Consider the following 26,897-nt stretch of genomic DNA (forward strand, 5'->3'; position numbering starts at 1 on the left):
TAAGGGCAATTAGTTGCTTGATTATATTTAGATTAAGAGGGAATGGGAAGTCAGTCACAAGAGACAACATATTGTGATCCCATTTATGTAGTTGCCTAAGGCTGGGGTGAGGGGAAATGGGGACTGACTAGTAATGAGTATGGGGTTTCTTATGGAGGTGATGAACATGTCCTAAAATTGATGTCATGGTCACACAGCTCTGTGAATACAGTAAAAACTATTGAATTTTACACATTAAGTGGGTGAATTGTATAGTATGTGAGTTATACTTCAATGAAGCTGGTAAAAGAGCCAATAGGAGCTTTTCTGATATTCCAATATAATTGTCTTGAAACCTCATGCTGCTCCTGGACCATGGAAAGCAAAAATTAAAAAGGAGAGTGGTCTGGTCTACACTATACAATGTAATTATTATCTATAAGCTACAGAGTAAGAGCTAATAAAAAATCCAGTTAATCAAGCTGAAGCTTCTGAAGTATATATAAATGTAAGTAAATCAATAACTACTGAGTCAAATAGATTTAAATATAAATCTATATCTAAATGCCTTTCAAGTATAAATAACACCCTCTTTACTAAAAAAGGAAGCTCCTGGTATTAAAGTGGGTGGTATTTTACTTAAATGATGGTTAAATAAATTCAAGCAATCTACCTTCCTGATTGCTTAATTCTAAAGTTTTCAAAAGACTGATGACATAGTTTTTAGCCTAATAAAAGTTTGAAAGTGTTAGTGAGATGTCTGGGGTATTGTCAAAGGCAGTAAACCAGAAATTAGGACAACTGGGCTGTAGGACACTCAGGCCTTACTAGCTGTTGTCACCTAGGTAACTCACTCACTTTTTGAGTCTGTTTCCTCATTTATAAAATGGGGACATTAATATTGAGACTGCCTACTTTACAGGTTATTGGGAGGATCAAATGAGCTAGTACGTGAAGATACTTCTAACGAGTTACAGCACCATGCAAATGTATACTTGTTATCATTTAGCTAGATGCTGTCTAGTTAAACTTGGTTTCCATGATAATGGTTAAAAGGTAGCACTTCGCCACGATTTTCCCCTCCTTGCTGCCTATAATGCCATTTGTATTCACAGTGAACTCTTTAAGCTTGTTCTGAAGTCATCAGAATATGTGGCTATCAGTTTAATATCTTCAAGAACATTGTTCCTAGAAATGTTGCTGCAAATGCCCCAAAAGCCCTCTTCCAAATATGAAAACGGCCTTATAGGTTAAAACTGGGTACATGATCATCCAAGAGATGAGGACTGGTAATAACACTGCCATCTTATCAGAAAAGGTTAAAAAGGGACCTCTGATCTCAAGCTATAAGATGTTTGGAACACATCACATTTTGTCAACCAAATAAAGAAAATGAAGTTTAATTTCCCAAAATTTTATTAAAAATGGACTCTGTCATCAGATATCTTATTGCAAAGATGAAATCTCACAACAGAGCAGTAAAGTTTGCTGTAATAACAAGCTTTAAACAAAATAAATTCTCTTTGCAGACTTGAACTCCAGAGGTGTTTTTTTTTTTTAAATTAAAAAAAGGTGTTTTCTTTATCCATGAGTCATGGACAAACATTTTCCCACAAGAATTTCTATTCATTGAAATAACTTTAAAGTTGTTAAGGTAAGTGGGGAAGAGGGGGCGGGGTTGAGAAGCGGAAGAAGGGGTACTTATATAAGTCCTTCAAAAATTAGAAGAACAATTCCAAGTCCATTTCTTAAAATCTTTATTACTTGTTATTCTTTTGATATAAAAATTGTCATTTTTTTCCAAAAGCTTTGTCTTTAATTTGTACCTTAAAAGGATTGAAATAACTCTACCCAATCAACCATAATAGTTCCATGGCAGATACAAAGCTAAAATTAAAAGGAAACTTTTAAATATATTTTATAACATACATTTGGTTATAGCTACCTTAACTGGACATTTTTTAGATCAAATTTCTCCAAACAGCACTTTTGATTTTAGAAAGTACTGAGGTAAATGTCTAAGAGCAGAATATGTCTATGTGGCACTCCTTTCCAATTGAAAAAAACTGATAGTTAACAAAACTGAACATGACAAAAATACCATAAATACAGTACCAGTTAATCAGCACTTCCCTAGCAAGCTTCCCCCTGGCATTTTTGCATATACGGAGGAATCAGTCTTGGAGGGCAATGGGGGTTTTATAGCACTACTTAGTTTGTTGCTTAGCTCCACAAGAGCTAAACAGATGTGTGTCCAGTGATATAGATATTCAATGGTAATATCACCAAATTCCCATACTTCAATTCGAGAATGATCTGCACCAAGGGAAAAAAAAAAAGGTTAGTGTGGATATTTTTGTGCTTTTATTATTAAAATATAAGTGTCAGTATTATGACAAAATTCATTAGATGTATTCTGAGTGAAATCCATAGCAGAATCTGGTTTAAATATGTAATTTCATGAAAGCAGGCAGATAAATTTTGGTGTATTCATAAAATGGAGTACTACACAGCATTTAGCAATTAAAGAACTAGAGCTGCATATATCACTGAGGATAAATCTCAGCAACATATTGTTGAGTATAAAAAGTAAGTTGTAGAATAATATGTTCTTTTGGATACACTCAAAAAACAATTTAAAAGCTTGTAAAATAATAGTTTATTGTTTATGGATTTATAAGCATGTAATAAAAGTAAGAAACCATGCATGAAAATAATAAACACTAAAATTAGTAGTAGTAGTATTTCTAGGTAGGAAGAAAAGAAAAAAAGGGACCAGGCAGGGTCAGAAAGTCTTAACTCTTCCTATAATGTTTTATTTCTTTAGAAAAGTCAGACTCAAACATGTGTAATATTAAGGCTGGATATAGAATATGGCTCTGTAATGACTATACTGGTGTTAGTCTCTAACTTCTATGTTTGGAGCTTTTGCTAATTAAAAATTATTTTTAAATTTATAATCACTGCACACCAGTGTTATGCTTTATTTGTTAAACTGCAAACTATTCAACTGCCATTTCAAAAGTTGCTTTTTTCCCAGGAGTCAATGACTAATATTCAGATAGAATGGCCCAATGGAAAGATAATATACTTTAGAGTTGAAAAGATCTGGATTCCAATCTTGGCTCTACCCCAACTAGTTTTGTGACCTTGAGCAGGTCACTTAATTGCTCTGAGCCTGATTCTTCTTCCCAAAAAACAGGGATAATATCTCAGAATTGTTTCCTCAGAGGATTAATGAGAAAAGATATGCAACAATCTGTCACAGAGTAGTTGCTCAAAAAAGTACTAATTATTTTCCTTTTTCTAGGTGCCTTCCACCCTCAGATCTGTTTTATTCATTTTTGTTACTTTTAATGTGGAGTCTAACCCAATAAATGTTTACTGATCTCAGTTGAATAAGCCATTAAATGATACTTATAACTGAATAAGAGGTTTTAAAACCATCCTCCATCCAATAGATCATTAACAACAGTGACAATATGTCACTCATGGCTGTCTATTAGAACAAAAACAACATATTTTACTTCCCTATCTTCTGTCAACATGAAGGAAAAGGTTCCCTGAATTAGATCTAGCCTTTCTATGATTTTGAAGGTCAAAATCACTACCACAAAAGGTATTATATGAGATAGGAAAGGCACATAAAATGTGGAAAACATTCACAATCTCATTTTTTATTTGAAACTAAGTTTAAAACATGTGGGTACCATTGTCTAAAATTCTCTTTTTTAACACAGAAAGACACTGACTTCTCTCAATTGTTAAGTACTCAATATATGTTGAATTGAAATAACATTAAATTACGGAATAATTTAATTAAGCTTTAAAAATACGAACAGTCTTTTCAGATTATAGCCTAGTAACATTAGTGACAATTATAAAGACAAAAACTAATGCTCGTCGTAACAGCACATTAAGATACCCAATTCATCTCATGCTATGGGCAATACTAGACCAATCAACATACATACTTAAAATATTGAGGTGCATTTGTTATAATTGATTTCTTTTCACATTAATTAGCTTCCTGGAACCTTTACAAGATAATGCTATAGGCTGATTCGATTATCTTCACGTTCCAGCGTTATGAACTAAAGTTCACCGGAGAACACTCCTAAAACCAGCCCTAACTAATTTTCTGACATAGAACAGCTCCACTGCTCTCCACAGCTTTTATTCTGTCCTTTCCAAATCCCCATTAAGAGCTCTGGTCCATTGACACCTGCCTCAGTGTTCTTATCTGAACGTACAAATGAACAAACCCCTATCTGCAGTCATTATTAAACTAGACAGTCATCTCCACGGTGACTCAAGGACGTGAGGATAGGGAGCGAAGTCGCTCCCTTTCACAAGCCCCTGTTACTTATTTCCTGTCTTATTGTTACCGGGGACAGAAGCTCTGAGCCCGTTTGGGCGGCGGTTCTTGTTTGCCTGCCCTTTCCAATAAGAGATTGACGCGTTAACAACTGGCTGCAAGTATTATTCTAAAGAAGCTTCTATCGCTGTTGGGTTCCCATTAACAATGGTTGGGCGCGACTGCCCTCTTGTGGTGGATAGATGCCAGGATTTTGTAGCTTGGTAGACGACAGAGGCAATTTGCACAGATTCAGTAATTTTTTCAAGCAGATACATATACCACTTTTGTTTCTTTTCTAACTATAAGAAATTATGATCTTTTGCTTTGCCTTGGTTAACGTTATAGTAAATTATTTGAAGACATCTGAGCTAAAATAATTGCTGGGTCAAACTTTGAATCTTTATGAAACTTAATTCAGAAACATTTTATGGTATTTTTGTAGGTCTAGTTTAATCAGGCTTAATTCATAAGGAATTCATTTTGCTGAATACATTGGGATATTATAGGATATTAATAATTAAAACTCCATTTGTGGATCTGTGCTTTAACACTACATTAAGTTTAATCCTTTGGGAATTACATGCAATTAGAAAGATGGGCAAAGCAAAAAAGAATGAAGTACTCAAGCTTCAAATTGAAAAGTTAAAATGTAACTACTACTTTCAACTAACCGAGATCAACAGTATTTCTTGAATTCTTCTCTCCTTATCATTAACTCATGTTAGTTTTAGTTCTCTTATTTCTATTGTTTCACATACCCTATGTCACCCTTAACAATACTGACATATGCAATGAGCTGAAGGTCCATGCAGCTTTATATACTTTAAAGGATATGTGTGTTTATATTTCAATCAGTTATTCAATCATATAATAGATCAGCTATCTATTATATGTAGGCAGGAGAACTTATATTTGCCATGGCAGTTGGGCATTTAATATATGATTGTAATTTAATGTGGCTCCAAAGATACTGTAGATTGCTGCTTCCAGATTATTGGGAAAAAAATCAGTGTTAAATGGGAAGGTAAAAACACAGTTTTTCTTGAGTTATCAAAGCTTGGGTGGAAGTTCATCTTACACTGTACATTTGAGTTCTTGCAGGTATATTAACTTCATTCCTAATGTAAGCATAATTTCTGCACAATACTGCATTGTATTGGCTTTTTTCATGACATAGTTATAAATCAAATTATGTGAGAATTGAAATCAATGCAATTTATCTTTACAAAAATTCCTCATTTAATGTAGTAGCCTCCAAATTTTTTATTATGTACCTCAATCAGTAACATGTTGAACATGAGCCCCCACATATGTATATTTATTTCTAAATTATTTATTTTGAAGCATTTTTAAAGAAAAAGTAGAAATTGGACAATGATGGGGTAAAGTCATTATAAATAAAAGTCCTAGTATACATATTTTTGTATCCCAAAGATACAGATATCAGTTGTTTGCCCCTTTTGTTTGCTCCTTTTTGTGTGGAGTTTAGTGGGGCAAACTTACAGGGGTCCCAGTATTGAGCATACACATTCATATGCTCCCTGTTTTCACTGTGGTACTCTTCATCTCAGCTGTGCCTAATGTCCTCTTATCCAGAGACTTTGTATGTTAACCTCTCCAAGGGATAAATTCCTAGAGTTCAGGAAGGTAAGTTGACCAGTGGTGTGATGTAGAGATAAGATACAGATATCAAAACACTAAAACAGAAAGAAAGAGGAGAAACCACAAGGAAAAGAAAACTTCAAAAAAAATTATCATTAAAGCCAGAGAGATGACATTGCAGTCATGAAACATGGACAAGATATTGCACAAAGCAAATATTCAGAGGATGACAACAAAAACTCTTAGACATTAAAACATGTAGAAAAAATTTAATAGGATTAGAGGGGAAGGTTGAGAGAATGTCTCAGGAAGTGAAGCATAAAGACAAAAATATGAGAAATGTAGAGAAAAGATAGGGATTTTGGAGACCAAATCTAGAAGATCCAGTGTCTGTGTAGGGAACACAGGAGAGGAAGGACAGGGTCACCACCAACCTCCAGGTCACCTTTTGGTAAAAAATGAGAAAAGGACATCTACTATGGATGAATGCACTCTGTGAGCACAGAGCTTCATAAACAGAAAAAGATATATAAAGAAAAAGATGCCCCCTCCAACCAGACATAGCCTTGAGCTAAGGCACAGAGTTTAGTGAATGGAATCCTGATTAGATTTCATCTCTTACCCACCTCTCAGCAGGGCACCTTTGTTCAGTGTATGAACTATACAGTTAAGTAGCAACTTTGATGCCATGGAGGAAATCATAAGGACTTAAGGATCTCAGTTTCACAACTGAGAAGTCCCAGTGAGTGTTCAGATCAATGGATGAAAACAAGTCCATACCAAGGCATATCACTAAGACATTTCACAACCTAGGACATAAAGGGGTGGCTCTCCAGCTTCTGGAGAGAAACCAAAACCAAAACCAAAAGGTCACATGCACAGAATCAGTAATCAGAAAGGTTTCAAGTTTTTTGGACAATGAAACCATTTCCTCAAGAAGTTAAACATAGAGTTTCCATATTCCACTCCCAGTTATATACCCAAGAGAACTGAAAACATGCTCAAACAAAGATCTGTAAACAAATGTTCAGAGAAGCATTATATACAACAGCAAAAAAGTAGAAAAATCCCATATGTCCATTCAACTGGATAAATGGATAAATTAAATGTGGTATGTCCATATAATAGAATATTACTCAGTCATTAAGAGAAATGAAGTTCTGATACAGGCTAGAACATACATGAACCTTGAAACATTATGCTAAGTGAAAGAAGCCAGATATAAAAGGCTATCTATTATATGATTCCATTTATATGAAATGTCCAGAATAAGTTAAGTCTATGAGTCAGAAAATAGATGAATGATTGCCAAGGTTGGGTAGGGAAGGGCAAGCGAGAGTGACTGATAATCCATACTAGGTTTCTTTTTTGGAATGATGAAGATATTCTAAAATTAGATAGTGGTGATGGATGTACAACCTGGTGAATATACTAAAATCCATTGAATCATACACTTTATAAAATGGTGAAGTGCATGGTTTGTGACTTTTATCTTGATTTTTTTAAAAAGACAATAGAGCAGTATCTTCAAAATTATATTCCTTGGCAAACTACAAATCAAGGACAAGGGTTGAATAAAAACATTTTCAGACATCAAAGTTCTCAAGAAATTCACCATTCATGTTCTCTTTTTCAGAAAACTACTGGAAATAGACTACCTCAAAACAAGGGAATGTACCAAGAAAGAATGAACCAAGAGAATGCCAGAGTAAATTCCTATGATTACGGCAAAATGAATTTCAGAAGGCAGCTGAGTAGTGGATCTAGGGGCAAGACCCCAGATACAAAGAGAATTAAGGTCTCTAGAAGGGATGGCTTCAAGAAAAAAGAAATTGGAACTAAAAAAAATTACCTACTAGAACTAACCTTTTGGGAAATTATATGGAAAGACAAATGGAAGGGGCAAGAATTAAAGAAGTACAAACAAAAATAAGCAATTATTTAAAATAAAAGACAATTATTTACTTCAGGAAAAACAAAGTGAAAAAGGAGCAATTAAAATATGCTATGGTGTTCAACTGTGGGTAGTATTTGCATAGGCAAAATCATGTAAACATTGAATTTTGATTTAACCCCCAGTGATGTAAATACAGTGGGAGAGGATAAAGTAAGAGAATGGTGGTCTAACAGAAGTAAACTTTCATCTATAATAAGAGGAAATCAGTTGAAAGATTTGAAATCAATGAATCCCAAAATAGCAATATTCTATAATACTAGAAATACTAAGTGTGCAAATGCCAGAAGAAACAGTAGAAAGAATTAAAAAGAATTGCTTCTGGTGAGGGGATCTGCGGAGAGTAAAAGGAGAGAAGAGGAATGAGTTAGTGACTCTCTTTTTTTTAAAAGGCTGTTAGTTCTATTTGACTTTTTAAAGTACTTTAATAAAAAATAAACTTTTTATAATCCTTGTGAGATAAAAGATTGTTTTAACAACCACTATAATGAAAAAAAATATGAGTGCCAAGGGAACTTGAAAAATAGGTTTGCCTTAAATAGAAAAATATTCTCATTGAACTGATTTTTAACAGCCTTTATCAGATATCAAAACAGCAGTGATGTTACCTAGATAAATAAAACCATACTTAGCTGTTTCTCTTAATTCAATAACTACTATTGGGAACTTCAAAACTTAAAATCAAAAGAAGGGATAAGGAACAGAAAGAGAATAGCTGATTTTCTTTTCTTTCTTTTTTCCTCTGGATAACTTGAACTAAAAATGGAAGGGTTCTGTATGCATAGGAAATGGGCCAACTAGCCAGACCTCACCTCTTTGCTCAACCCCCAAATAGTCTCCCAAACAGTGAATGAGTGAGTACTTGTCTAATATCAACCAGAAGGACCCTTTAAAAGGTTCTTGCCAGGACAAAAGGATTCTATTCTAAAACTGAATGGATGTTTCCTTTCCTAGACCTGAAATCTGTGAGGAGCTCATAAATGACACGCTCTAGGCTCTCTGTTACACCCAGGTCTACCCATGATAGCAGCTCTTTTCCTACAAGTGGGAGACAACAAAACCCAGAAGAGACCACCACCCAAGAATATTAGGTCCAAAAATGTGATAGAGAATGGTAATGTCATCAAGCCAGTGGCAATAGGACAGTTGGTCCAAGTTAAAAGGACAAAACAGTGTTCTTGGTATCCTGTCTGCTTCACTTCGATTCATTTAAAAGAACTAGGCGTGTCCTCATAGCTGCAGACTCAGTTCAGTGAGTATTCACGTTTGTTATTTCTGGACAACTGATGGTATAGTGTGAAGGTTTTCCGGTCTGGTCTTCAGCTGTGCAGTTGGGGGTGAGGGAAAGAGTCTTGCCCCGGTTTTGAAATGGACTGGGACGGAGCAGCACTCACTAGAGCCCCCACAGTGGTGACAGGAGCACTCAGGGAAAGATCTCCCAGGGAAGGTGGATCCTGAGGGACAAGAGTTAGTCAGGGCTGTGAGCCTGGCAGGCCTTTCCCCGATGGCATCTGTGGAGGATCATGGTGGTGTTTTATTAAGGAAGCTGGTGACTTCCTTTACAGGTGGTGATAGCACTGAGGTTCTGACTGCTTTGGCAGGGGCCTGAGGCTCTTGCAGGAGAAGTGGGGGACCCGTGAACCGCAGAGACCAGTGCCTGAGAACTTACAGACCCTTGGATTTAGCTCTGAGGAGGAAGCATGGCTACTTGGCAGCAATACAGAATCTAGATAGGAAAGTGATTCCGGCCACACTTGCAGTGGGAGACAGCTCTTCCTGCCTCAAGATCAGAGAACATTTCCTGGTAGACAACATCTATCCAAACCCTCTGAGAGGGGGACATGGGACAGGTATGGGGCACCCTACTGAAGCTGCAGGCAAGGCTGGCACAGAGGTTCAAAGTGGAGTGGGGAGAACAGATCCTCGAGCAGGTGGTTAGGTCATGGGAGGTCACCTACTGGGAGTACTTAAGGCCAAGTGACAGAGGGCAGCAGACTATCGATGTGCCACTGCATGCACATCTGCGTGAGAGAGGCCTGCAGTCACTGGGGTGCCAACTGGGAAGTATTTCAGCAACATTCACATGCAACGGCAGGCCTGCCAAAACAAAAGCTTCCCCCATGCTCCTTCGAAGACGAATGCCTCAAGCTAAAGGTGGGACACAGCTGCCTACAATTCCACCAAATATAAAATACTCCTTTTTAGCAATGCAAATCAAAACCACAGTGATATATCACATCATATCTGTTAGAATGCTATTATCAAAAAGATAATAAATAACAAGGGTTGGTAAAGAAAGTGGAGAAAAGAGAACCTTTATGCATTGTTGGTGGGAATCTAAATTGGTGCAGCCTCCATGGAAAATAGTGTGGAGCATCTCAAGACATTAAAAATAGAACTACCATATGATCCAGCAATTCCACTTTGGGGTACATATCCAAAGGAAATGGAATCGCTATCTCAAAGAGATATCTGTACCCACATGTTCATTGCAGCATTATTTAGAATAGCCAAGACATGGACACAATTTAAGTGTTTATCGATGAATGAATTGATAAACAAAATATGAAAAAATGTATAAATAACAAAGTATAAAAGCAAGAAATCCTGCCATTCGTAACAACTTGGATAGACCTTGAGGGCATTATGCTAAGTGCAATAAGTCAGACAGAGCAAGACAAACACTGTATGAATTCACATGTGGAATTAAAAAAATTGAACTCATAAAAACAGAAACAAAGAAGTGGGTGCCAGAGGTAGAGGTTGGCGGGTGGGGGAATTGAGTGAAGGTGGTCGAAATATACAAACTTCGAGCTATAGGATAAATAAATCCTGGGGATGTAATGAACAGTCTTGTGAGTATAGTTAATAACATTGTATTGTACATTTGAAGTTGCTAAGAGAGTAGATGTAAAAAGTTCTCATTCACAAGAAAAATACTTTGTAACTATATGAGGGGAAGGATGTAAATGAAACCTACTGTGATCATTTTGCAGATACACATACATCAAATCATTATGGTGAATAGCCTAAACTAATACCTTGTTATATGTCATTAGGTCTCAATAAAACCAGGAAAAAATAAAAATGAAGTGTACATTTTCTAAACATTAAAAAACCCTACTCCTCTCTAGAACTAGGTTGTGGTGGGGTGAGAGTTGACAGTAGAAGGTCTAAGAGTGTCATTACATCATGTGCCCTAATTCTATCTTCTTAGCAAAATGATTAGTTTGAAATGCTTAGTGCATTCAGAACTAAGCTAACAGTCCCTTCCATTTCTGGGAAGAGCCAACTGATATTACTGGTGGCATTTCATGCTGGGATGGCATCATTGGGTAGGGGCCTTAGTTAACACTGCAAGAAGGTCAAGATAAACCTTGAGCAACAGACTGCCCTGTGAGAAGACTCCTTTCTTTCTGGCACAAACAGAAAGGTGCCCCCAGATTTCCCTTCCTTTCCCCAAATGGGGAGCTTAGAATTTCCTATTCTATATATGGAATCATAAAATAGTATATAATTGCATCTGAAGGAGAGAGGGTTGGTATGTAGGTGCCCTACAAACTTTTTTGATTGTTGCAGAGACTAAAGATAATGTTAAAGGCTTGGTGGTGGTGGTAGGGGAGTCTGAGGGTTAGTGGCTTCTAGATGAATTCAGTTCTGTTAACTGTAGTGTGAATTCTTGCCACCTGAGGACACTGTTGGAAAAGAGAAAGTGGCAGACAGCATTGGCAATCAAGGCTGCTCAGTAATCAGCCAGCACATTTCAAAGTGGGGGCAAGCAGAGGAAACAAAAATTTGCAACTTTTCTGAAACAAAGGAGCTGGATAAAAAATAGGAGGTGGTTCTGATAGGCAAATTGGGGATGGAGCCTGAAGAGGTTCCCTTGAAGCATCAATACAATGCCACAGAAGTCGCCTTTGTCTGGGGATGGGCTTATTGAGACCTGAGAGCCAACTCCTGGCCACACCTGCAAGGTGGAAAGTGGAAGGGCGTGGTCCTCATCCTCAGCTCCTATCTGCAGAGGGATGGGATTGGACACTGGGGACACTGCCCAAGAAAGGAAGCATCCATCTGAGAGGACACAAGTGAACCTGACAGCAGGACCTGGCTCTAGGCCAAGGGGCCGGCACTTCGGCAGGCACTGCAGTAGGGGATGAGTAGGGCTTCAGGGAGAATGCCACACAGACAAACTGGTCACACATGGTAGACGGTGGTGATGGGGCTCATGGCAGGGACTAAATCTACTCCAAGGGAAGAGCAGCAGCAAAGCACTGACAGAGACAATATTTCTTCTGGATTTATAAGTCCTTAGTGAACAGTGAACAAGCACAGACAAGCAGACAGTAAATAAGTATTCGTTTTTGTTGCTGCTGTTATTGTTTACCTGGAATGAAGCCTTCAAAGTTCTGACTGTAAGACCTATGATGCAGGGTGTCCCATGAATCATCTCAGAGCCATGAGGCTACAGTAGAAGCCATTCCAGACAGGAATTCTGATCTTCACTCACACCACTCATGGTCCACATCAGCTCATGTTAACTTACTGGAGTCTTGGGCCTTCACCATTCTCTAGCACTCCCAAACTTCTGGGAGTATCCTGCCTTCCTAGGCCAGGAGATCTCTCATGTACCCAGACACCTTGATCACTGCTCTGTGCTTCCACCGTGTTACCTGCTCCACTGCCACAGACACCCTGGAGAGTGTGGTTGTTTTCCTCTGGGTTGCTTTCCCTTCCTCTTGTCCTAGGAGTCTCTCTGGTTCTGAGCCTCTAAACTTAATAATACTTGTATCACAGGAGCCCCAAAACCCACTGACTTGGTCCAGAGTAGTCTCCACAGAGAGTAGGAGAAGGAGGAAAGGGACGAGAGGGGTAGGTTTAGTAATTTCTACAGAGCCATTTTCCCAATTAATGATTAGCTTTCCATAAATCACAAAAAAGAAGCAAACTTTAAATATATTCCTTAACTGGCCCATTTACATAAATGGCCTGAGGTCTGTGTTGGGATAATTTTGCACCCATGGAGGAATGTGTGCTTGCATAAATACATTTACTCTTACATGTGGTCAGTTCTCTGTGGCCAAAGAGGTTGTTATCTTCTCCAACCTGGAAGCCTCACTGCTCTCAATTCCTACTGATTCTACTTCTCCAAAATGTCTACGTTACTAGCCTATAAAGCCTCATATCTATTATTTTCTTAAGTTCATCATTGAAACCAAAGATAATAAGACCCTTTTCGCTTCATATTCTTGTTTCCTATCCTCACTGCAGCCCCTACTCAGTTTTGTTTTTTAATGAATAGTGCACATTTTGGAATAATGCAATAAGTAGGAGATAGCGTGTTTCTGAATTCTCATATGTGTGCCATAGACATCTTGAGGAATACAGTAGATGATAGACAATGTCCTTCCTTTCAGAAGACTATAACTAGAACTATTTTTTCCTAAAATTAGAATTTATGAGTCACTTGCTTATATTTACTGTGATAAAAATACCTGAATTGCAACTATGTTTTATTGTTGTTAGTATAGATTTAGACCATAAGTAAGGGGAAATTTACCTTTGATATATTGAACAATGAGCTGTAAGTTAACTTTCACATGCTTAGCAGTTGGATCAAAGGTACAAATATTCTTGACTAAGTGTCTGTCAACATACTGTGAACAAAGAACAAAGGTTATGGGAGCACCAGCAAGTGGAAGTAGAGTGCCCAGTTCACCAGCTGACAGAAGTCAATTTATGTACATTTTAAAACAGGCAAACCCAATCTATGGTGTTAGAAGTCAGGATTCTGGCCCCCCTTGGCATGAGTGTGTGGGTGACAGGTTAAGGGAGAGGGCACAAAGGGGGCTTTGGGGATGCCACTGGTGTTCTGTTCCCTGATCTAGGTGCTCATGATGAGTGTTCATTGTGTAAAAGTGTGCATTTTTACACTTACAATTTGTGTGAGTATGATCTGTATACCTAAACTTATGTGGGTTATTTGTCAATCTAGTAACCACAATGTTGTTCATGTAATTGTATATTAATGATACCAAAAATACAAAAAGAGTACTTAAAAAAAAACTTACCTGTTTACATACATCCCAATTTCCTAAGTCACTGGATAATTCCAACTCTGGATGAATGAACAAGATAACCCCCATTAGAATGTCATGTACTAGCTTTGTGTTATCTTTCAACTCCTGGGACTTGTCTGGAGGAGATTTTGACTTGGCTGGAGGATTATAATCATAGAGCAACAGTGATACAAAGTCCGTGGAAGTAAGCAGTTGGAGGCTTTCTTGCAGCTCTTGTAGCATGATTCGGAAGAAGAGAATTCCTGCCCTCTGGACTTCTCCAACTTTTTCAACCTCTGGAATAACAGAATGACATCCCACATTGCTGTTCAGTACATACATTACTTTTCCATAGGATTCTGAGCATAATACAGTAAACCTTTTTTTTCAGGAAAAAGAAGATTATATCCTATCAATCTTAGTTTCTCTAGTCATGAAATCAAAAGGCAGAAATAGAATAACACCTGGTGAAGCTCAAAGAAAGAGGCTTTGAGGAAAGGTGAAAACTTAGGTTTTGGAGTTAAACCCTAAGTTTGAATACCTACTTTCCCCCTTATTAGTTTTGTTGTCTCTCTGAACCTCCTTTTCCTTTTCTTTAAGAATAGGGCTGATCCCTGCTTCCCTAGTGAGCAGTGGGAATTAAATTAGATGATAGATGTAAAAGTGCTTAGTCCCAGGCCTTACACATAGTGGATGCTCAAAAGATGTGTTTTTCTTCTTGTCCCATCCCATGTAATAGCTAGAAATCTTTCAGCTTAATCACACATAATGTTACTCTTTTAATTCTATTCTATTCTATATCTAATTCTATTCACTCCATTCTCTCTACATAAAGCCAAAGCTTTCCATGCTGCCTTATTTCCTTCCTTGTGCCCAGACTGATTTTGTGCTAAGAGTAGCCTAGTAGATGTGGGCTGACAAGGACTGAAGGCTAACCTTGGTCAGGACTAATTGAAATAACATCTTTAAAGTGCTTGATACATGAAGGGCAGTTAACAAATGCTACTTCTACATTGCCTTTATGAGTACTTCCAGTTCTAAAATCACATGATTTTAGCAAAGAAAAAGTGATTCCTTACTCTTTGCATTAACTTATAGACCATACTCAGCCCAGACTGCATGAGAGAATTCCTTTCATGTGGAAAGATCTGTATGTTGCAACAATTCACTTTAGAAATGCATCTTTCATTGCATTGTCTGGGACTCCCCAGAACTTATTAAACCCATGAAACCAGACTGTTGCCATATTCACAATACCTAAGACAAGGTTTTTCTTTATTTCTCCAGATAATTCTCCCAGTATTTCATAGCAAGCGGCTTGGATCACTTTCATCATTTTCTGTAGATCTTTAAATTCTCGATATAACAACATCCTACTCCTGCCAATGTTAAAATCGAGAACTCCCAGAGCTTCTCCTGTTCTCTCACGAAGTGGAATTACTATGTGGTTTTCTCCATAGACAGAGGCCAAAACAACTTCTGAACTGTCTGTACACTTAAAGAGGAAATCTCTGAAACCAAAACCAAATAAGCGTAAGAATATAAAACATCAGCCTTTTTATATGACCTTCCACCCAAACATATTGAACCACTCTGTGGTATCAGCTACACTCCACCGCACCAGCCGTGGTTGTCATTTCATCTGCCAGGACTACTCCACCCCCAGATTTCACAGGGCTCTCTCCCTCTGCTCCCCATCCGGAAGCCTGCCCTGTTCCCACACTAAAGCAGCAGCATTTGCATCACTCCCTATCACGACAGTCTGCTTTATTGTCTTTACTAATATTTATCTGAAGGTATTCATTTTTCTGTTTATATACTGTCCAGTAAGTATTGGTTGAATGCCTGGGGGAACAACAAGTGTGTTAGGTCAGCTTCCCTAGAAGCAGAGCCTGAGACAGGGATGTTTATGCAAATGGTTTTCTAAGCGAGGACTCCCAGGAGACACCTGTAAGGGTCTGAGGAAAGCAGGATGGGGAAGGAGGAGGAACCAAGTAAGAACGTGATTGTGATTTCGTGTGAAGTCTAACCTCAGCCTGATCCAAAGGGGAGCTCTGGAAAGCAGATTGTGCCCAAAGAATCTGCCCCACCTCGAGGCAAGGTCTTTTATCAGTCATTGGCTCTAATCTGCCCTGGATGTGTGTTGGCGGAGAGGGTGTTTACAAAACTTTTGGGCACCCCTGGAGAGGAGCTCCCATTGCTCAAGGGCACTCTTCAGAGAAAGTTAAGGGTGAGTCTTAAGCATCAGAGCTTGAGGCAGTGGGCAAAAGATATATTGGGGATCTGGGCATGGTATCAACCGTATCAGAGAGGGACCTGAGATTTTCACAGAAATGTAGTGGCCACTTCTTTCTCTAGTGAGATAAAGACACATCTCTTTTTATCTCTTTCCTTCTCCGTCTGCATTCATATTGAAATGTCTTTCTTTTGAGGCAAGTACTCCTGTAAAACTTTTCACCAGCACAAGGAATAGTTACATGGAGAAGAGCTTAAAACAGAATAAACATTCTGGTGTGGGGGCCACACACTCAGATGTAATTAACACAGGTACTTAAATGTCAAGTCAGCCTACTAGTGTGAGATAGGTTACTGCCTACTCAACTACATTGACCTCTAGAAGAAGCAGTGGTTTCTTTTGTAACAGGTATGTCCTCAGTGAAGATCTGTTTGGCATCCATCCACAGTGTAATAACGTTACTTGCATTCCAGAGGTGAGAGGCATTCAAAGTGATCTAGAACTGGGTACTTATCAAAGACCACATTCTCTGCCTCCTCCCACCTTTGCCCCAGTCTTTCTTCTTTTAGTAAAGAATACATGTTCATAACAGTTACCAAAGGGAAAGGGACCTGGGAGGATAGGGGATAGGAGGGTAGGGAGAGATAAGGGCAGGGAAAAAGAAAGGGGGCATTACGATTAGCATGTATAATGTGGGGGGGGGCACGGGGAGGGCTGTACAACACAGAGAAGACAAGTAATGATTCTATAGCACCTTACTATGCTGATGGACAGTGACTGTAATGGGCATTGTGGGGGGGACTTGGTGATGGGGGGAGCCTAGTAAACATAATGTTCTGCATGTTAATTGTAGATTAATGATAACAACAACAAAAAAAGAATACATGTTCACAGGCTAGCTAACATTAAGATGATGAGCTCTGATAACTGATGTGGATGTATTTTTCATAATCATGATGGGTATTTGTTGAATTCCATGTTTACAAGAAAATCACAGAAAATAAAACACTATCATGCTTTTAAACACGCAATTTCAATATAAAATACCAATGAAATCAGTTTTTAAAAGGACTTGTGGAGGAAAAGCATTAACATGTCCCAGGCAGGCAGGAATTTTTCTTTAAAATCCAATCAGAATGAGTCAGTATATATTAATAAGAGGCAAAAGCGGTGTTTCTCAGATCTCCTATCACAGCAGGGGGTATGTTCTGCAGTCAATCTAGACAGACAGGAAGATGCATCTCATACCTGAAGATACACGTCTTCCTGAAGTTGATACTGGGATTCTTGTAGATTTCGGTCAGACCCAGATGGCCTGTGGCCATCATCCTGCGTAAGACATAGTCTGAATCCTTGAAAAGGGGAAGGGATTTCATCAGAGAGAGGAATAATTAGATCTCATATTTTCATTAAAGCTTTTGGGGACAGAAAAAAGGGAAAAAATTAGAAAAGTTTAGATGACCTCCAGCTTTCAGTACAGTGATATTTTACTTACGTCAGTACCATTAAGGAATGAGGTGTTCCATAGGAGAAAATTTTCAAATCCAAGATTCTTTTAGTGTACAAACTTTTTTTTTATCCTTGTGATAAAATTGTGGGTTTATGTTATTTTTCTCATGTTAGAAGTGCACTGTAGAACATTTAGAGAGTACAGAGAAACCCCCCAAAAATTAATACAATAAAAAAATACTCTCCAGAGTGATCTTTTCCTTCACCACTTCACCAAACCTGTTCTTGTCGGTTCTCTCACTGTCAAATCTGTAGGCCAGTCCCTAATCCTCATCTTCCTCGACCTCTCAGCAGCATTTGATGCAGTGAACAACTCCTTTCTTGATATACTTTCCTCACCTGACTTTTGAGACCCTATTCTCTGCTGGTTTTCCTCCTATTTCACTAAACACTCTTCTCAAACTTCTTGCTTCTTTGCCTCCCTCATCTCTAAGAGGTTTTTAAACTGTAGGTCATAAATTACCTATGGATTGTGAAGATATTTTAATGTCTTATTGAGGTATAGTTGATACTTTTTAAAACTGCACATTTAATGTATATGATTTGACGAATTTGGACTAATGAGTCTTGACCAACATCTTTTTTTTTTTGATAGAGACTGCTTACTCATAAGAAAATGATATTAACATACCCTATAAAATGCACTGAACTGTAGGAAGGACAAATTCAATAGGAAGAAGTAAAGAGGGGTTTTTATGCCCTCCTGTAAAAAAAGTATCTGGTTAAAAGGGAGACCGATAACAGGACGCATAGGGGCTACATGACGAGTGGTGCTTAGAAGAACAACTGCTTTGCAAAGTGAAACTTCCTCTTGCCTCTCTACCGTATGTCCCTCAAGTGTTCTACCAAACTCTTTAGATGGATGAAAAGTATGTTCAGTATATTTAGTAAATTATAAAGGTTATCTCACTGGAGACAAGTAATGACTCTATAGCATTTTACTATGCTGATAGTGACTGTAATGAGTGGGGGTAGGATAATGACTTATTATTAATTATTTCATTGATAATATGGGTGAATATTGAAACCACAGTGTTGTTCATGTGAAACCTTCGTAAGATTGTGTATCAATGATACTTTAATTAAAAATAAAAAGATTATCTCACATTGGCATTGGGCATCTAGTTTCTTTCCTAATTTATTTCTTCCAAGGTTTGTTATTTGGTGTTATACACACTAGATGGATGTGATTTTTTGGCATCTCACTGTGACTGTGTTTCTAGGTTTAAAACTTTAGCCAACACTAAATAATTCCTCTCTTGTTTCCACCTCACAGATTGTGTAAATTTGACCACTTCTGCTGTTAGACCAGAAGCATAATATACAGAAAAACAAGGTTTTATAATAATATGCCTGAAAGTCTATTTTTCTTTTAATTTTACCTGGACCAAGAAACCACAAGTTCAGCAAGTGCCTCAGCAATTGTTCAATACCAAGATAACTACTCTTAGTTAAAATTTCCTAAAAAATCCTTTAGAGAAAGAGCTGCAGTTATGTAACTCCCCACCCCGCATTGTTTTTCTTTGGCTACTGGCTCGTCATTTTCTCCCCTATGCCTTTCCAATACAGGTTTCCCCTACTATCCAAAAGTAGAGCATTCCTATGAAATCTTTTGTAAGCCAAATGGCATGAACTGAAGCAATTAACATTAATTTATATAAGAATTTTTTTTTAGTGTTCTTAGACGCCAAAAATAATCTTAGACTTTTCTGATACCTTAGGACACGTCTTGCTAACAGATCCACAAAATAAATTGGGATAAAGCACAGATGCTCCCAGACCCAGCTCAACGCTCTGGTGCTTTGATGCTGAGAGGCTGAGTGTAGCTCCTGGGGAAGAGCTTGGTGGTGCCACTCTCGCTGCTTGGGGTGCACAGTGCCTCTGTAAGGCTCGCTGCCAAACTAATGCTGAACACCAGTTTCACTTTAGCCAAAGTGAAAATCCTCTTAGGGTCTCTATTACCGAAAACAGGTCTTTCTTAAGAGTGGGCTTTTGGAAAATACCTGTATCTATTCATTCTCACCTTCAAATTACATGTTATCTATCTTTGGTATTTATCTTTTTTATTTTTTTATTTTTATGCAAATATAAAAATGGAAAATATCAGAACACATTGCATGTAGTAAACATGGGTATTGTTCTGTGAAACATCTGTTTTGTGTGTATGTGTGTGTGTGTGAGCTTGTAAGGGATCAGAATACAAAATGTTTTCCATGTTATATAGGCCAAGGTCAATATGATTTTGAGTGACAATGATTCCAAACAGTTGTAATGTTCAGGGTTGGGACCTCAGACTTTTTTTTTTCCTATCCTTACTCATTCCCTGGTCATTTCATCCAGTGTCCTGGTTTTTGTTTTGTTTTTAGTTATTTTGGTAAACTATACATAGAATAATATTATCACTTTAGCCATCCTTAAGTGTGTAATTCAGTGGCATTGAACACATTACAATGGACACAATGTTATGTAACCCAATCTTGTGTTCTTAAATACCATTTGTTCGTTATACTGGGTTTCAGCCTAAACACCAAGTTCATATATCCAACTGCCAATTTATCCACTTAGATGTTTAACTTACATTTCAAAGTGTAGTTTAAAAAATCTTTCAACTTAGTAGGTAAAAAAAAAATTATCTTTTACTTACTTTTGTAATTATTTCATTATGAGAACAACTGAACATTTTTTCCATATGTTTGTCAACCATTTGCATGAAGTTTTTTGTTTTTTCTAATAGACTTGTCCTTTGCTTATTTTTCTTTTGGAATTTTCAAAATCTCGCTAGTTTATGTACACTAATGTTAGCCCTTTTTTAGATATGTGGCAATTTCCCCTGGTTTGTCTAAAGCAATTTATTTTGGCTGTAACTTTGGTGCAAGAAAAGTTTTACATTTGTATGTCATCAATGTATCAACTTCACTTTAATCATTTCAACCTTTGGTGTAGGTTTAGCCATCCCTCACCAGACTAAAATTGTAAATTCCCTCTCATCCCTCACTTTCTTAGCTATTCTCACACATTTATTCTTCCTCCAGATGAAAATTAAAATCATTTGGTCAATTCAAAATATCATTTTGAGATTTTCTTGAAATTCTATTAGATTTATATATATATTTTGGAAGAAATTGTATTTTTTAAAAGTAGTCTTCATGTGGGAAAAGTTCATGATATAACTTGTTACTTTGTAAAAAAAATCCTATGTCCCTTGGTTAATTTTTGTAGTTCTCTTCATGTAGCGCCAAAGGGTAATGGGGTGAAGTTGGGAGTGTTCCAGGAGGAGTAGTAGCATTTTTGAAGTTCCTGAGGTAGAAAAAAATTGCTTTCTATCATGTATGATGGAATGTGAAACATTAATTGTGGTGTGGGTAAAACTGCAATATTTCCAGAATCACTAGCCTGGCTTTAGTTCATCTCCATATCAATAGGTAATTACAAGGGCGAGGGAGGGCTTATCTGATCGGGAGAGGTTGGGAGGAGCTCTCCTGTAGCTGCGTCAAGATAGACTGGGGGCGACTGCTTGTAAGAAATAAATGGGTTTCTCCCACTTTATTTCTCCCTTTGAATAATTTCGGTTTCAAAGGCATTTTGCCCCAGGACTCTCTCCCACCCCCACCCCTGGAGTTATATGTGGTATCATATTTTTCCTCCTCCTGATAGTCTTTTCCTACCACCCCTTCCCTCTCATTCAAGCAGAAAGTCTGTATTGCCTTAGAAAATAAATAGGAAGTGGAAAGCAGAAATTGCTGGCTAATCTCTGGCTTTTGCTTTTTCAACAGCCTACTAACATAGCTTAAGATAGCAAACCAGACGCACAAGTTAGCCACTTGTCCTTCTCAAAACCTCAGGGAAATAAGAGACTGAGGTCTTGGTTTCCTTGTGGGCTGTCAGCTACGCGTTGCCCTTAGCTCCTAGAGACTTGAGTCTTTGTATATAGCCCTGTACACCTCAGAACTAGCAATGGGTTGTCAAATCTTTTTCACACTGCTATCTCTCTGACTTTTCTCTCATCCTATAATTTCTCAGGGAACACAGCCAGAAAGGTTCTTTGCTTTTAAGGACTCCTGTGATTAGACTGGGCAGACCTGGGTAATCCAGGATAATCTTCCTATCTCAAGGTCCTTCATTTTAATCACATCTGTAAAATCTCTTTTGCCACTAAGGTAACATACGCACAGGTTCCAGGAATTAGGTATGGACATCTTTAGGGTTGGGGGTGGGGTGGCTGTTATTCTGCCTACCAAGTTACCTATTTAACAAGTTTGATTAAAAAGGCATATATAGTAAAAAATATAGTTAGACATAGTTAGACAAAGAAGTAGACATAAGTGTTTCTGGGTGATAAACTAAATAAATAATAACAATAATGCTTATTATTATTCATAACAAATATTGTTTCACTCCTAAGAGAATTTGAATATCCTATTTTCACTCATCTATGTTTATTGTCAATAGAAAAAGAATTCTTTTGACTCCATAATTCTGTACTTTATAGTAATATGGGAATCAGGTGAGGTGGAATGTCTCAGAATCTACTTCATAATCTGTATCAGGGTATCAGAAGGAAACAGATAATTTGAAGAGGTTTTAATAAAGGGACTATTTATGGAGGTATGGGTAGTGTTTAGAACCTGAGCCTAGGAACAATGGAGAGCTGTTACCACACTTAACCTGAAGAGGCAAGGAAAGGAAGCAATTACAGAACCTGAAGAAGACAGCTATAGGGAGAGAGACACTTGACTAAAGGTGCAGTGACTGTACTAAAGGTACAGCCAACCCACAGCAACCTGGAAGAGAGAAAGCCAGAAACAAAATACACCAGCCTCACTGTTCTTTTACCCTTCAACCTCCTATTGGTGCCACTCATTGGAACCCAAGGAGAAGCTAAGAATGAAGGAGCCCATTGATACTGCCTACTTTTTTTTTTTGAGAGGGCATCTCTCATATTTATTGATCAAATGGTTGTTAACAACAATAAAATTCTGTATAGGGGAGTCAATGCTCAATGCACAATCATTAATCCACCCCCAGCCTAATTCTCGTCAGTCTCCCATCTTCTGAAGCATAACAAACAAGTTCTTACATGGTGAACAAATTCTTACATAGTGAATAAGTTCTTACATGGTGAACAGTACAAGGGCAGTCATCACAAAAACTTTCGGTTTTGATCACTCATTATGAACTATAAACAATCAGGTCAAATATGAATATTCGTTTGATTTTTATACTTGATTTATATGTGGATCCCACATTTCTCCCTTTATTATTATTATTATTATTATTATTTTTTTTTTTAATAAAATGCTGAAGTGGTAGGTAGATGCAAGATAAAGGTAGAAAACATAGTTTAGTGTTGTAAGAGAGCAAATGTAGATGATCAGGTGTGTGCCTGTAGACTATGTGTTAATCCCAGCTAGACAAGGGCAATAAAACATCCACGGATGCAGAAGATTTTCTCTCAAAACAGGGGGGCTGAGGTTCTAAGCCTCACCTCTGTTGATCCCCAGTTTCTCACCTGATGGCCCCCCTGCGACTGTGCCTGTCTTAGGTTGTTCCTCCCTTGAGGAATCTTACCCGTCTCTGGCTAACCAGTCATCTTCCGGGGCCACACAGGGAAATGTAAAGTTGGTAAGTGAGAGAGAAGCCATATTGTTTGAAAAGGTTAGCTTTTTACTTCTTTGCAGATTTATGCCCTGTGGCTTCTATTCCCAGCATTTGTCTTGAGGTACCTTTACCACTTGGAGGATTTATGATACTCAGTAAATTCGATATGAGGCATGAATTCTATTTAAGGGTTGTAATTAGGAAGGAAGAAGAAAAGCTATAGAGGTAGCAGACAGAAGAAAACATGGGAAGATTGATTATTTCTTTGGATACTGTCTACTTTTTAAGGCATAAAACAGGCTGGAGAAGAGAAAAGAATAGATTTAGAGAGGCTACAAAAGGGCAAGGGGAGGCTTAGCTTAGTTGAGTGCTTGAGAAAAGGTATTTCTACAGACACCATCATCCATTTTTAACACAAAACTTCATCTAAATGTTTTCTACGTCGGATTTCCTTGAATACAGCATTGGACCAGCTGTACTGGTCTCTGGCTGACTGCGACCCCAACCCTGTCCCTGGCTGCTAAGTGCTCCTCCTCCCCCACTCCTCCACTTTGGAGATGGTCTTCTTCACCTCTGTAAGATGACCTTGGGCAGTTGAATAGTGATCTTGTGGTCTTGCTGCAGTGTTCTGAAACTACACACTCCTAAAGCCATGCTTCTTGCTGACCGATGTGGGCAATTTTAGCCTTCCTCACAGTGCCCTAGGTATCATTTCCCTTAAGAGCCTGGCAAGGATCTTTTCAAGTGTGGTGGGAGATAGTGGCCAAGTAGAATTCTCCTCAGACCCCACATACCAGGTGACCCCAGACCCTCTCTGACCATGGCCTATCAGACCCGGTGGCCTGCCACCGATACTTAGTGGTCCTCACTCCCCGCACCGTACCCCCCACCCACCTACACCCACCGGTGGTCTACCCCAGTTCCGAGGGCACTTGAGGCTCCCATCCCACCCCCAGGAGCAGCACCCACGACTGAGCATTCTCCACCTCTTCGGCCTGGTCACCCCACAAGAGGGCTCTGTGATTCTACCCTCTTTGACCAAGGCTTCATCAGTTTGGTCCAGCCACTGAGGGAAGGAAGTGGGGACCTGGCAGACAGTAAGGAAAAGAAGCCCGGAGGGAAAGGGAAAGGCACCTGCAGAGGGCCAGCCACGGTGCTGCCACCATCTGACAGGTGCCACACAGAGTCATTTAGCCTTCCCGAAACAGAAGACACCTTCCCAGCCATTCTTATCATATGAAAAACCCTAACTTTAAAGTTAAGTATGAGGACACAAAGCAAACATTCAGCAAAAACAACTCTTTTTTAATATTATAGATATACAGGGCTTTAAAAAAAATTTTTTTTTTGGTGTGATATAATTGTGTCCTTCCAAAACAGCGGCACCTCATCTCTTTCCACGTCACCCCTATGATTCTGGTGGGGGCCGCCAGTTACATATCTTAACTGGCCAGGGGCATATCTCAGGATAGATCAGAGCTTTCTTTCTTGGGTTTTCCAAATTGGAACAGGAAGGAAAGATTGTCTTCTAGTTATTAAGCATCTGTTTTGCCTTGTGGAGAGAGCACAACTTTAGCTGGAAGGACAAAGCTAAAGTGCAGAAGGAAGCAAACATGAGAACTGCAGAGAGAACATGAGAGATCCCTGATATTATTGAATGCCTGGCTGTGGTCACCCAAGAGGCAAGCTCGACTCCTGCCTTTTCTTAATTTTGGTCACTTGCATCAGTCAATTCCCCCTTTAATCTAAGGCAGTTTGAGATGGATTTCTGCCATTCATAACCAAGGATCATGAGCTGGCATCACGGGAAATGTCCCTAGTTAGCCTAATAGCTGGCTAGATATGGTTTTAAAAGATTAGCAAGACAATATTATCTAGAGATCCCATTACTCTGGGGAAGTCTAACACAGCCCAGCCTTGCCTACCTGCTCTGGAGCAGGCTCAACAAAGTATGTAGTGACAGCGGCGATGCTAGGTGTGATGTCATATAGCCAGCCGATACCAGTGATCACAACATGCAGGATGTGCTCCCGACTGTGGACGTAGTGATAAGCAGTGCTAAAGACATTGGCGACACCCTGTGGAGACAGAACATTTTAATTGTCTTTTCATTTTAAAATGGCAAAATAATTAGCGGTGCATCAATTGGATTGTCTTTTAATGATAATCTACTTCCTACAAATTGTTCATCAGCTCTCAAAAGGCAGTGTTCCAAATTCTACCAAGAAAAAAGGATCATCAAGAAATAAAAGGTATAAGGAAAACATTTATTATGTTTCCTGATAATCATCCAATAATATTTGTGATATGTGCTATCAGAGAATAGTGTTGGAAGAAAAAGATAAACTTTTTGAAATGAGAAAAAATGTTTAAAAGCCAAGAACTAATGCGAGCTTTGGGCAGATGTGAGGAGCTGTTCTGGTCTGGTGCAGTGTTAATGTTGGCATCTTTATGTGGCTACTGCTCTCTGATCAGCAGTACAGGATATGGGGTTCCCAGGCCTGCAGCATGCTAAGTTACACAGTCTTCTTATAGGCATAAAGAGAGCCTGTTCCACAGAGAAGGGTTGGGAAATCCTCGGAACCCATCTGTGGTCTTGTCAAGAAACTCCGTGAACCTCAAATTCTTCAAAAAGAGATGTGTTTTATATTAGGACCCAAGGCATCTAAAGGTACCCTAGAAGTCTTTACCTCCAAGGGCCAGAGAGTCAATTTATAATTCATTTTGACATGTTCTCTAACAAGACTATAATGGTTCACCTATTGATAACTCTATTCTCCTCCATTTTGCTTAATATCTTCATATATTCTTATGTCAGATGAAAATGAATCTTGTTATTAAGAAGATGTACACAGAAGAAAAGGTTCTGCCACTTCCTCAGTTATACCTCCACTAAGTGGGAAGAGAAAAATTTTAAATAATAGTAAATAAACATAAATAGCCAGAGGCTTATAGGGGAACAAATGGATAACAAGTGCCTCATTGCTGTTATATCCCAGTCCATTGCTTCTGAAAGGCTTTCAATTGTCCTTTGCAATTTCTATTTATAAAATTAAATTAAAATGCTTGTAGAAATGGTCTAGTTATTTTATAGTCTTAAAAGTACTTTCAGTGATCTAATTTTAAACTTGAATACTTAAGAAACATTTAGGTTTTTTCTTTCATTCCTCATCCTCAAAAATTATAACACTAAAAGAAAGAGCTATGGAATAGCATATCATATTTAACACCATTTGTGGAAAGAGCAAAGAATTTCTAGGTATTAAAATAAAACAGAAATATGTCCCTTCTAAAGGTTTATTCCAATTTTGCGGATTTTAATTACTGGTCTAACTGGTGGATTTTGGTTCTACAGCATAAAATGCTGTTTCTATGATTAATGCAATGAGACACATATTAACAATCTTCCCAGAGAGGCTGAGGCATAGGTGGGCAACTGAGGCTGAGAGTCCTTCCATGTGTAATAGGAACGTCTTCAAAGACTGATACATACACACAGAGAAGAGCAACAAATATGATGACACTATCCATATGCACAGTTTTACTCTCACCTAGTTTCAGGTTTCACTTTTTAAAAAGTATAGAAGGAAAGGTCATCCTACC

The 26,897-nt window shown here is 38.3% G+C and overlaps 1 protein-coding gene across 2 annotated transcripts in view; it reads right to left on the reverse strand.

The window, feature by feature from the left end:
• Positions 1-1,466: 1,466 nt before the first annotated feature.
• The window catches only part of EFCAB5 (EF-hand calcium binding domain 5), a 130,491-nt gene continuing 105,060 nt past the window's right edge, over positions 1,467-26,897 (reverse strand). For both annotated transcript variants that reach the window (XM_037022736.2, XM_073235065.1), the window contains exons 19-24: positions 25,220-25,372; positions 17,436-17,539; positions 15,209-15,462; positions 13,964-14,247; positions 13,453-13,549; positions 1,467-2,295 (exon numbers count right to left, since the gene is read on the reverse strand). In XM_037022736.2, the coding sequence (XP_036878631.2) occupies positions 2,102-2,295; positions 13,453-13,549; positions 13,964-14,247; positions 15,209-15,462; positions 17,436-17,539; positions 25,220-25,372 (1,086 nt within the window). In that variant the 3' untranslated portion in view covers positions 1,467-2,101. The remainder of the gene's footprint in view (positions 2,296-13,452; positions 13,550-13,963; positions 14,248-15,208; positions 15,463-17,435; positions 17,540-25,219; positions 25,373-26,897) is intronic.

Source organism: Manis javanica, chromosome 4 (assembly GCF_040802235.1).
Source record: "Manis javanica isolate MJ-LG chromosome 4, MJ_LKY, whole genome shotgun sequence".
NCBI lineage: Eukaryota > Metazoa > Chordata > Mammalia > Pholidota > Manidae > Manis > Manis javanica.